The sequence below is a fragment of the Python bivittatus genome, unplaced genomic scaffold, assembly GCF_059951505.1.
Source record: "Python bivittatus isolate LINGU-HERP-01145 unplaced genomic scaffold, Pbiv_v1 ctg000410_np1212, whole genome shotgun sequence".
In the NCBI taxonomy this organism is placed as follows: Eukaryota; Metazoa; Chordata; class Lepidosauria; order Squamata; family Pythonidae; genus Python; species Python bivittatus.
Window position 1 is genome coordinate 2,857,022 of NW_028277067.1, and position 12,319 is coordinate 2,869,340.

General features: G+C 38.1%; 1 protein-coding gene across 1 annotated transcript in view; it reads right to left on the reverse strand.

Moving 5' to 3' along the window:
* WNT3 (Wnt family member 3) overlaps positions 1–11,282 on the reverse strand; it is a 30,639-nt gene extending 19,357 nt beyond the window's left edge. Inside the window, exon 1 of the mRNA XM_025174007.2 lies at positions 11,203–11,282. Coding sequence (XP_025029775.1) covers positions 11,203–11,282 — 80 coding nt within the window. The remainder of the gene's footprint in view (positions 1–11,202) is intronic.
* Between the last annotated feature and the right edge of the window lie 1,037 nt (positions 11,283–12,319).

Here is a 12,319-nt window from a genome sequence, read left to right on the forward strand (position 1 = left end):
CCCTTTCTATGTTGAGTTGTACTGTATCGCCATTTAAATTATCATATTTTCTAAATTTGCATCTATCCTATAAATCAGTATATGCAAATATTAAGCAACTAAGTGCCACTTAGTACTTATATATATTGTTAGGCTCAGGACCATACATGTATTTATTTTTTTATTTTAGAAAATTTGTATGGCCATCTACCTTACATAGGAACTCTGGGTGGTGAACAACAATCAATATAACAAAACCTCTATAAATCAAGCAAGAGCCAGAATTAATATAATCATATTACAATAGCCAAGTCAGAGTATAACAGATTCCATCATACAAACCACACCTCTGTTGGGCTCATCCAATGTCCTAGCCCAGTGCCAGGGAGAAAACCAGGTCTTCACAGCCTCTTAGAAGGTCACACTTGAAAGTGACCTGCACCAAAAAAGGGGCACTGGGTTAGGGTTGCTGCGTTCTGAAAGGCACCAGTCATCTTTTGGATGTGGCCATTCTTAGTTGGGATAGCCTGAAGCCTATTTGATGTTGTAAAAATATCCTAGTTCTTGTTGGTTGCCTGAAGTGATCATTCTCTCCACTTTATACCGAAAAGAATGCTAATGCCTCTCACAGTCTGGTTCCGCTTTACACTAAGCCATACTTTGTTAACTGGGGTTTGTCAAATAAACCACCATGGTTGAATTTACACAACTTACTAAGCTAAAACCAGTCAAACTACATTTGAGCTTAATAAAATAGGTGAACCCATTCACATTACTCTGTTCAGGAGCTGTATAATACAGTGTAGTCCAATAACTAGTTTGGGATGAAGGAATCTCAATTCTTTACTCAGACTGTTTCATACTCTTGGTTGAATAAAGACCTGGCACCAAGGAACACTTATGAGAATACACTGTGGTGTGGAGGAATCCAAACCCACACACAGAAAGCATGTTACTGTGACAACCCTTTGTATTTGGGAGTATATCAGCTCGTTTTAAAACACTGAATAATTAAAAAGCAAACTAACTAATAGTGCCCCATGGGACCTGAGCAATTCCTTGGCACCATAATTTTATCCATGTGCTCGTGGCAGGTAAAATAACAACAAAAACACTGGCAGCAGCAGAAATGCTGCAGCTGGAGATCGCTCCATTTTGCCCCTATCTGTATCTAGAGGCTGGAAAAGATAGTCACAAATTTATTTCCCCCCAGAGCATGGGTTCAGACAACAATCAGTGCCCTGGGTAAGACCCTCTAACTACTCGAATCACAACTGAAGCCATGGTCCAGGTTTGGATGTCATGCTAGGACTAGTCATGCTATGCTTTAGTGTGTCAGGCGAGCTAGATCATAGCGTGAGTTCATACATCATCTATCCATCTACAGTATTGGATTTACAAACTACAAATTGCATCATGCTAAACCACAGTTTGCTTAGTAATGGATTGTTGAAAAATGTTCAGTTGGCTGGATTTGACTGGCACACTAAGCAACAAACAAATTATTTGTTGGCTAAGGTAAGCACCATGTGTGAACCTTAACAATATCTGCCAGAGATGAATTACTGCGGAAAAGTTTTACTGGGAGATTGAGAAATATTGCTCAAAGCTTCTTGGTCTTATCCTATCTCTGAATCCTGGTTCAAATGCCAATATTGTTTTATTTCATTAAAATATTTTATGTGTCTTTCTCTATTAAAATATTAGTTTCATATAAATTAAGTAGCTGCCAATGGACAAATCATTACAGTATACTTAGTTAAAATATTCAGGAAACTCCATTATATCACACCAGTCCAGCCAACAGGGATCTCTTAGGTTAGGTTAATTCTAATCCTAATTAGGTTAATTTGAACCCTAACTATTCACACTCATTATTTCTACTGTATTTAAAAGGCAGCTCCATTAAGTTCACACATTGCATTAAGCCATGTTTACTTAGCTATTGTTGGTTAAATGAGCCACAACTGGCTGGAGTCACTCAGCAAGGTAAACCATATAGCAGTGGCTGGCTTCAAACATCATGCTAAGCCAAAACCAAACAATTATGGCTTACAACAATATGTGAACCCAGGCACCAACTTTATTGTCTTACATTAAAAGCGAAGGTGAAATCTGCACCATGAAATTAATGAGCAGCATATGACTTGTATACCAATCTATACACTGGGCCTTGAATCCCAAAATAAGTTAAGGAAGTTGTGGGAAGAAAAGTTTCTCATTCCTCCTCTCCCCTCTCACCAACCTGCCCCCCCAATCCTTGCCAGAGGGTCCAGTGGAAGCAGGTTGGTGGTGGGTGCCCAACAGTGCAGAGCCCAGCAAGGGAGTTACCAGAGGAAAGTATTCATTTCTTCCACAGTAAACTTCTTAGAGACTCCAAGTCTGTTGAGGCTATTCCTTCCTCCTCCAGTAACCATCCATGCCTCACTCCATTTTCAAGGAAGCTGAAGGGGAGGAAAATAAAGCTTTTCCCCAATTTCCTTATTTTATTATATTGTGAGATACATGCCCTTGAACTGAATGTCTGTCTTCTTCGGAATCAGATTTCTTTTCTGCATTATTTTCCTTACCATGCAATTACTTTGATATGAATGAGTTGCAGTAGTCTAAGCTTCATTCTTTTTTCCCTCCTCAAAGCTTGAATTTTAATCAATTAGTAGCATTGCACAAAGTATACCTCACAAAAAGATAAAGAGGGCTCATGACACACCGAACCACAGATTGGCCAGCTGGTTTTCAGTGATTTGTGCAAACCTGACCTGTGTTGGTTCAATGTGTTGTGAGAGCCCAGATAATTGTGTAGAGTAAAGCATGGTTATTCATGGTTAATCATGTCTTGGGCATACCCTCTAACTCTTCCAGTGAGCTCAGGTTTATCAGCTCAACACCTGAACTAAGTGAGAATGGAATCTGCATAACACCAAGCCAATCTCTGTAACCATAATATGTTAAATAAGTCCCAATGTGCTTTACCCATACTTTACAAACAATTATTGTTCACACAGCATGCTAAACCAAAACCAAGCAACTGCATAACTGATACTAGTCAACATCACTCAAAGGTGGCATAATCTTGGTCCTGGTTTGTCTAGACAGTTTATTTTTTTTTCAGTTTTTATCTACTTTTTTTCCTTATTCATTAGATTGCAAATTAATTTACTAGGATGATTGGTTCTATTGCAGTAATTGGTTCTATTCTTTTGCTATTGCAAAAAGATCAAATTAAATCACAGCAGTTTACCTTTTATCAATTCTTCTGCTTGTTATCTTAACTGGTAATCTGTTTTCCTAAATAATTCATGCTGCTGAATCTGAATCATAGCTGACCCTATGGATCCTGAAATGGAGAAGATCCACCTTTTATGTCTAGCCACCTTAAGCAGAGAATTCATTAGTCTGAGAAATCTATTTCCCATCAGGCACCTAGAGCTGCAACTTTTTTTTTTCCTACCTATCATCTCGGTGGTCGTCTAAGAAGCAACAGGAACAATTTTAAAAAGTGTTTTATTATTTTCCTTCTGGAGTCACGTCTGGTTTCCTACTCTGAGCGCTGTCCTGCCCTAATCGGCTTTAATGTTAAAAGTACATTAGCTTCCTCCCCTGTTGCGGCCCAAAGAAAGGAGAGGAGAGGCACAGGAACAGGTTTAAACATTTTTCAGAAGCCTTGTCATCTTTTATCAGATCCGCCTGGAGCTCTTATGTCGGGAGCCCTGTTCCCTTACTGTACATTAGCAGTTGCATTCCAGAAAGTTGGGTCAATCCCCTTCGCACCTTTCCAGCCGCCCCGAGCAGCTTCCCCGGTTCATCTGCCGCGCCCGCTCTCCCCTCGCGACTAGCCAGCGGCCCCCCTCTCCGAGCCAGCGCCTTTCCCCATTTTCCAGCATCCGCGTTTCATATTCCGCGGGGAGCAAGTGACCCGGGTGTTTGCAAACGGATACTTATCACATTCGTACCCGATTTTTTTTTAATCTGCAGGGATGGCGCGATCGTATGTAATTCAACCATCCCTCCTACTGAGATCGATCGATCGATCAGAACTCGAATAAGGGGGTAGGAGACTGTAGATGATTGCGGTCTTAATTTTTAAAGCGCGCTCCCCACCCCCGCCAAGGAAGGTATGTGTTTATAACATTTTCGGATACGGCAACCTGGAGGGTAGAATCTCGGATTTGTTGTAATAGAAAAAGTAGTTCTGAGTGGGCAGGAATCCATAATTTAAAAACTAATATTTGGGTAAGTTGTCAGTTAATTTCTCCGTGGCCTCTGAACGTTTTTAAACGTACTTTTATAGGTAGAACAAGAGTAGGGAGTGAACCTTAATAAATTACCCCGAATTACTCGGAGACCTAAAGCTGTTCCATAACAGTTCCTCAAGTAATAATGAGGTGACTCATGAAGGCGAACTAGTTCTCTGCTGCCCTGGAGGAAAGCCTTCAGTCGTGGGAGTGAACAGCTGATCTGAACTCCAGAAAAATGCTTTCTAAACCTTCCTATTCAGCCAGTGATTCAGATACTGGGTTGTCCATTTTTCCCTGTCCTTTCACATTTAAATTAATCCTGCTGTCAATTGTTTTATGTTACTTTTAACATGTAGGTGCCTGTTTTTCTTTTATCCTTATTTTAATTTGTTTTATTTATCCTACATTTGTTTTGTATTTGATACAAATTGCATAAAAATGCTTATCAAAAGGTATTATTACAATATTTGTGAGTTGGACTGGTTTAAATTTGTCTCTAATGCCCCAAAGGAAGATTGAGAAACTTTATTTCCCTGAATTATGATGGAAGCACCAGAACAGAAATTACACAGAATTTATGCAATTGTGTCTTTAGTAAGGAACATACTTGGCTCTAAACACTGTTTCAGGGCATCCAAGATTTTTATTTAAAAACTTCTGATCTCAGGCCTAAAGTGAGTGATTTTTTTTTTTTTAATCTGGAAATAAAAGTGCACATCTTGAAAACAAAAATCCATGGATATTAAGCAGGCTTGTAACTACACTTTCATAAAACCAAGCCAAATAAAAATGCTAACAAGGAGAGCCATCTCATGAGCAAAACCTCTTTTGTGGAAGATGAAGCCAAATAGAAATGTCATGTCTAAATTCAGAATGTTTCTCATTTTGTTTTCAGAGCAGACAATTGATGATTCATTATCCAGCAGCGCTCTTCCTTCAAGGCTTGTGATAACATTATTTAAGCAACTTTATGTAAATAAGTTCCATGTAGATACTTAAACAGATAACATGCTGTCTTAAACATTTGTTTCTGTGCTATTTGTGTAAACACACACATTCCCATTATAGGAAATGTTAGAAACATGGTAAATATTAATACATACAGTACTGGCAATTTCTAAGATTTTAGCTAGCCTGATGGAAAGTTTCAGAAATGTATATGTCATAAGCTTTTAAAGGAACAGAGTTGTCCAATCACTGTATGACAGATTTCTTTCCCGGGGAAACTATGGAGGAGAATGTGATAAATGCTCTTGCAATTTATTGATTTCAGAATTTTGTCTAATACTCTGCCTCTTGAAATCTTACAGGTGAATTCCATACTGATTTCATTTATTATGTTCACTTAAATGGGGCAAATGGTCAAATATTAAAGGGCTGAAAGAGAATAAAGGACACAAAAAAGGAGGGGGAGAGTTTAATTGGCTTAATAGGTGAGATGGAAGTAATACCTTTGGGAATGTGCAAAATGCTTTTCTCCTTACCTTTGAATAACTTCTACATTTTTCACAGAAACATTGGACAGATGTCAAGTGGATTATTCTATTTATCCAAGCCTTTCTTTGAAGTATCATTAGACCAGAAAATGCCATGGAGGTACTTCAAATACAGTGTTTCTCAACCTGGTCCTACGTGTTGAATTACAGGGTTGATCATCAATATCCAGCAGGGACAATTACAATGATGGGCATTGTAATTCAGCATATCTAGAAGGGGCCAGCTTGGGAAAGGAAACTCTAATGATGGGTTTCTGTAAGTTGGTGAGTTGATCAGGATATGCTGATCTTTAGCTACAGTGACCCTTCTGTTGCCAAGATTCATCTCTAGTATGAGCTTGGTCCCACTTAATCATCTCTGCCGCTTTCTTCCTTGTTCGATCTAGTCTCAAAATCCATTCACACCATCTGGAATTTAAAGGTTATTGACGCTGATTTTGGATTTGCATAGGCATAAGTGTGGCTCATCTCACTGGTTAGACTCAATTGCTGTTTACCCATTGGCTTGCAGCCAGCCTGCCAATGGGCTTTTGGCAACATTAGTTGTCAATTAATAATATCTGAATCCAGCAGGCAAAATGTTAAAGATGAAATTCAGCTGCTAAAGTATTGTTGCCTTCTCAACCACCAATAAGGCATTGTGTCACTTTTGATGGGCAGGCAGAGTCTGATTTTAGTAGAGCTCCAGTGGGAGGATGTAGGTACTGGAGTTCAGAAACAGTGGCTAACAAAGCATTTGTATGGTAGGGTTCATATAACTTGCTAAGGCCAAACCAAACAACTACATTATGGCTTCTTGTGATGGCTTAGCACAATGAGTAAATCCAAACTCTGAACTTTCTCCTATCACCAGGAAGAGGATGGGGTGTTCTTATTGCAATCCATTTTTTTTTCCTGAGGATGCCAATGAAGTTAAAAAATTGTTCCCCAACCCCTCCCTAACTCTTGTGGCATTCTTGTGTTTTGGGTGACCATACCTCGTTGGTTTCAAGGATGCTTTCTAAGGAACAGCAAGTATTGAAGTATAAACAAAACTGGGGGAATGTTCAGTAGGATTATGTAGGTAGGTCCTGGGCATTCTGTTATTCCTCCTCCATCCAACCCTGGTTGTATTAGTCCTGGACTACATCACTTTGTACATAAAGAAGAGGCAAATCCATCTCCAGGTCTATCACAGCTCTAAAAAGAAAGCAGCCCTATGGAGTTCAAGTTGTAAAGATTATTGCAGCTTCTGTTTTATTGTTTGTCCACATATTGTTACATACTCAGGGGCATTTCAAAGTGTAAAAAATTCAGTGAAAGAAGCATATATGCATAATTCCAAAGCATGGTTTACGAAGAAAAAAAAATCACAGAAGATCTTCTCCTTTTAAAAAAAGTCATTGTGTTTAATGCAGTTCTAAATCTTGACTTTTCCTATTCCTTGGGCCCTTTTTAATCAAATAACAATGCCAGAGCCTAACTGTCCTCATGATCAAGCTTCTCTCCCTATTTTCCTGTTTTATACAATTTGATTTCCATAAGGTATCAGCTTGCTTGTTCAAAAAACAAACAATGCAAAGACCTTTTCAAGGTAGATCATTCTGTAGAAAACCAGGGAAGAGAAGCTTTGGAGTATCTAAGCATCTGAATTCAACCAGAGCAACCTCTCTCTCTCTCTTTCAACTTCTTTAAGCAAAGCATATACAAGGGATCATGTTTTAAAGATCAGGAAGAGGCCAATGTCTTAGATTTCCAAGAGTGGTCCTATCATAAGACAGAGTGAAGGTCGTATTGGGGAACTAACTTTTCCCCAAAAGCAAATGTTAGTAATGTGGGGACAAATATAGAGATCTAAGCCAATACAGCTTTTCCTTGTACCTTAATTTGTGGGAAATAATTTAGGTCTTGCATATGGAAGCACCTTTAGTCTTGGGCTTAAAAATTGATTTCTGTGCTGGCCGTTGTCTTACCACAGGCCCAGAAAAAACTGCCATTTCTAATATCTGTTTGAGCCAAGTACAGCCCAGGTCAGCCTTTTCCAGTTACCCACTTCTTCAAATATGTGGCAATATAACATCAGACACAGATCTCATGACAACTGGAGATGGGGCTGCAGAGCGCTAGAGAAAAATACTGGTACATATTCTCTTGTTTGAGAGTCACAGTTGTGGCTGGTTTTATACCATTTATAAAAATGGTTTTATTTGTGCTCTCTGTTTGGCTAAATTTAATAGTGGTACAATATTACTATGCTATATATGAAAATACTCCAAACACACGCTTTGGTGAGTTTTTGTTCCACAACACACTTGCACAAGTACAAACTTCCTTTCTTAGACTTCCTGGAAAGAAATTTGCAAATTAGGTAAGAAAAACACCTAAGCCTGCCATTCTGTTCTACCCGTCAAATTTATTCAGGACTCAGGCTTGGAAGGGGGTGGGGGCAGAATGAAACAACGTAAGATACTTAAAATTGAATGATAGTATTTTAAATATTGCCAGTATCTTGCAAGGAGGCCTGTTCTTGACACAAAAACTCAGTTTTAGCTAACACTGAACTTGCTACTCTGGTTGCTCTTTCCCAGCTGTTACACAAAGCTCTGTTGATTTGCTCAGTTTTGGCTTAGTAGCTCTCGGCTCTTGCAATATGTTACTTTTATGCCCTAGGACAAACAATCAGCTCAGGTCAGAGAAAGCAGATAATCCAGATCTAAGGCTGGTCTACTCTCAGAATCAGATCATTTAAATGAAAAACAGGATGATTTCATATGCATCAGTTAACCCCTTAGATGCTTTAGCTGAAATTATTCCAAATCAAATCATAGATAAAATGGTAGTGGGACACACAGTTCCTTACAGCACAAATATATCAAGGTGGCAAATCTTAGTGAAACTAAAGCTAGAGCCACCAGTCTTGCTTGCTCTCTTCTTTATGTAGCAAAGCTTTCTGCCAGCCTTTGCACTTCCCTTGTGTATACATTACCACCCATCCCTGCTCCTCTTTGCCTCATCCCCCCAAATTCCAGGCAATTTGAAACTATGCAACTTCCCTTTTCACACTTTTCAATATACTGCCGTTCCATTATTGGTTCCCAGCACCAGGTCCCTAAATAGCTTGAACGTTGTCTTCTGTACCTTGAATTTCAGTTCTGTAGCTCAAACAAATTGGATAATTTAAGACAATAAGTCAAGATAAGGCTAAGTGGTCAAAGCTGGATTCTCTGGACAGACTGTTTAGTTTGGAGAATTGGATTTTCTTTTTGAAATGCAGTTATTTTGTAATCCAGAAGTAAATTATGACTTTCCCATTTTTTTATAACTAAAAGTTGACTGCTGCCCCATATTTTCTGACTGACAGCTTCTGTCCCCATGCTACGATAAAAGTGATAACACCAATACATTAATATTTGTATGCATTTGGACTTAATTCATATGAAATTGATGCATGGTTATTAATCTATTAGTTTTTACTAATTGTTTGTTAAACCATTATTTACTGACTGTCTTCTTAGGTTGGAATTATCCTGAAGAGGGTTTGAGCATTTGCAAGAGATTCAAATAAATTCAGATCTCTCCCAGTTTACTTAAATTCTGCTGAATAAAGCAAGATGAAGGAACATGAACTTTCACATCCACTGAAAATAATCAGTTGAATCTGAAGGGACCTGAATGACTAGGAGATAGAAACATGCACCAAAATAGAGTGTGAAGATTGCTACAGAACACATATAATGACTTACAGCTCATTATCAATTATGCTTTGGTTTGCCCACTTCTGAGACTTCTTTTTCAATCTAATTATTACAGTATTTGCTCTATACGGTACTAGAAAATACAATTATACAAGCTGAAAGCACAGCTCAGTAGCTATGACTCTTTACAAATCCTCTATAGGCAATTTTCATTCTCCTAAAGTATGCTTAGGTGCGTACTGTTGTTGAATTATGTATGTCTGTATTTTAAAATCCAGGGACTTAATCCTTTTTCTTTGAGACAGAAGATATCCACCGGTATTTCTAAGGATAGATTTTAGGGGAGGGGAAAAATTAAGGAGACTAAAAGAAAATGGATTTCTTACTTCTCCGTGTATTAAAAAGGATGATTAGAAGGACAAAATTTTAGTAAAATACCAAGATTTCGCTTTATGACTTGAAATTCCTTAGCCTTAATCAAGCAACACAACTGGTCTCTGTGTTTACTAAATTAACTAAATTCTCTGAATCAATTTTTTTTGATAGTATTTGTAACATAGCATTCGATTCTTAATAGTTTACAGCTTCTTTTATAGAAAGTTAGTTTTATCAAACCTGGGGCTAAAAGAGATCTGATTAATTGAAATTCTGACAGGGTAACCTTTTTTGACCCTGAAGATATATTCTGGCTGTGCTTTGCATATATGAGTCATATCCATTTGGCAAGGAAAATACAGTATTTTTGTTGTTGCTGTGATTTAATTTTCTGAATCATTTTCATATAATCAGACAAAACAAGGTAAAGAACATTGCTAGATGTGCTGAATATTCATTCTTTATTATTTATAATAGGCAACTGGAGTTTTACAATAAGGGCTATTTTTCAAAATATAGAACCTTTTTTATTCCCATAGCCTAATTTGGTTGCATTTAAAAAGGAATTAAGGAATGACTGCCATAAAAGGGGATTTTGGAAAGTGGTGGTGGAGGGCCATATTTAGGTTAACTCCATATTGGAGCTGGTGATGCATCTTATCCAAGTGTTTAACACATTTTAGCATAAGGAGAAAATTTAATTAAGCAACAAGAAAAATTGACACTAGATTATTAAATGCTAAATTATTTCAAATAACCTGAAATTTGGTTTTGTTGAAAAAAATCCCAGTCCTTACCCCTTGTCCTCAGATTGTCCAATACAGAGAAATGAATCTTTGGCAAAATACTTTCTAGCTTTTATCTTCTTGGTTTGCTTGAATGGAGTCAAGCTTTTTATGAAACAAGCAGGAAATTAAAATGACAAATTGTTGTCATTCCAAACAACTGTCGAAGTTAAAACTTAGATCTTGATTGTTTTCTTGATATTTTTTTCTGCAGATGGGCATTATTAAGCAAATAAATTTAAAGGGAAAGAGGAGTCATTTTATATAGCATTGTTAGTATACAAATGTGATCTGCAGGCAAATACCTAATAACAGTGAACCTTGATGGTACTTTAATGTTTCTATCCCTCTAGTTAATCACCTTTGAAATGCCTGCTGCTTAAAAATTACACCCCAACATATTATTCTGATGCCATGAATGACTGAGGCAGGCACAATGCTTCTCAAGCAAAAGGAAAAATCTATTAAGTATCGCCCTTCCAAAATGAAAAAGAAAAAAAAAAAGCAAGGCAAGCATGTAGGAACTTTGCCCAAATTCTGAAAAAGTGAGATGATGAGAAACATGAATCAAGATGAAGAGAGAATGCAAACACTGAAGTGGAGGAAAAGGAGTAGGTTGCCAAAAAGTTTGAGATGAGGAAAAAAGAAGTCTTACCACCAAATAGGATAACCGGCTAGGACCTTTGTGTCACCGAAGAAAAAAGCTAAAGTTAATCCAAGCAGGTGGTAATCCATTAGTCCAGGCTTGGTGCTGAGGAGAAGAGCACTCTCCACGAAGTTTGCACAAAAACATTTAAGGACCAAAAAAATCAAAACAAAACAACCCCACCCTGAAAAAAAACAGGCCTTTCTACCCCCCACCCTCCCCCCTCACACATACACACACCCCCAAAAGCCAAGAAGGATTCCTGAAGTGGAAAATGACTTTATGCTGGTCAGAAATGCACCTCACTGAACCTTTTCCCCCACCCACCCCTGACAAACTACTGAAGCTTCTATTAAAATGTGCTGTGCTTTGGAGATGTCAGGAAGCATCCAATCAGATTGCACGGCCTAAGGTGAGGGATGAGCCTATAGTTCAAGGCTGTCAGTCATTCCAACATTTCTCCCCCCCACCCCGCAACTTTTATTCCTAGTGCTTGTTACGGAGAGCAATAGGCAAACCTTGAAAGAGAGTTTTCTAGCGTATTCCCTTTGTTTTCTTCCTTTTTTTTTTTGACTCTCCATGGGATGTAGACTTTATGGCTCATCTGCCATGACATGATCAAGCAAGTTCTTGGAAGGTAAGGCGGGAATGGGGAATCTTTTGAATTTCATTGGTATGCCTTCTAGGTCTCCCTATGTATTCCTCTGTCAGTTGGATGGCAAGTGCAAAATGTGAATTTGCAGCCATTTAAGATGCACTTTTTGATGTTAAGGAGGTAATGTATGAATTAAAGTGTATTTCCTGCCTTACATCAAGGGCTCAGCTCATGCTAAGATATATTTTTCTAGCAGCTGTTGCTGCTGCTGCTGCTGGTGCTGATTATGACATTTATAGGCTGAGATGCAACAAGCTGGAGTCAAGAGAGATTAATTTATCCACACAGAAATAAACTATTTTCTGAATAATCTGTTTCCCATGAAATGTCAAGATGCATGCTCTTTGGGTCCTTTGACTGTAATAAACTTTTCATTCATTCATTCATTCATTCATTCATTCATTCATTCATTCATTCATTCATTCCCATCTTTAATGGAGGGAGTGGGATGATAGTTCTAAGCATAGACTA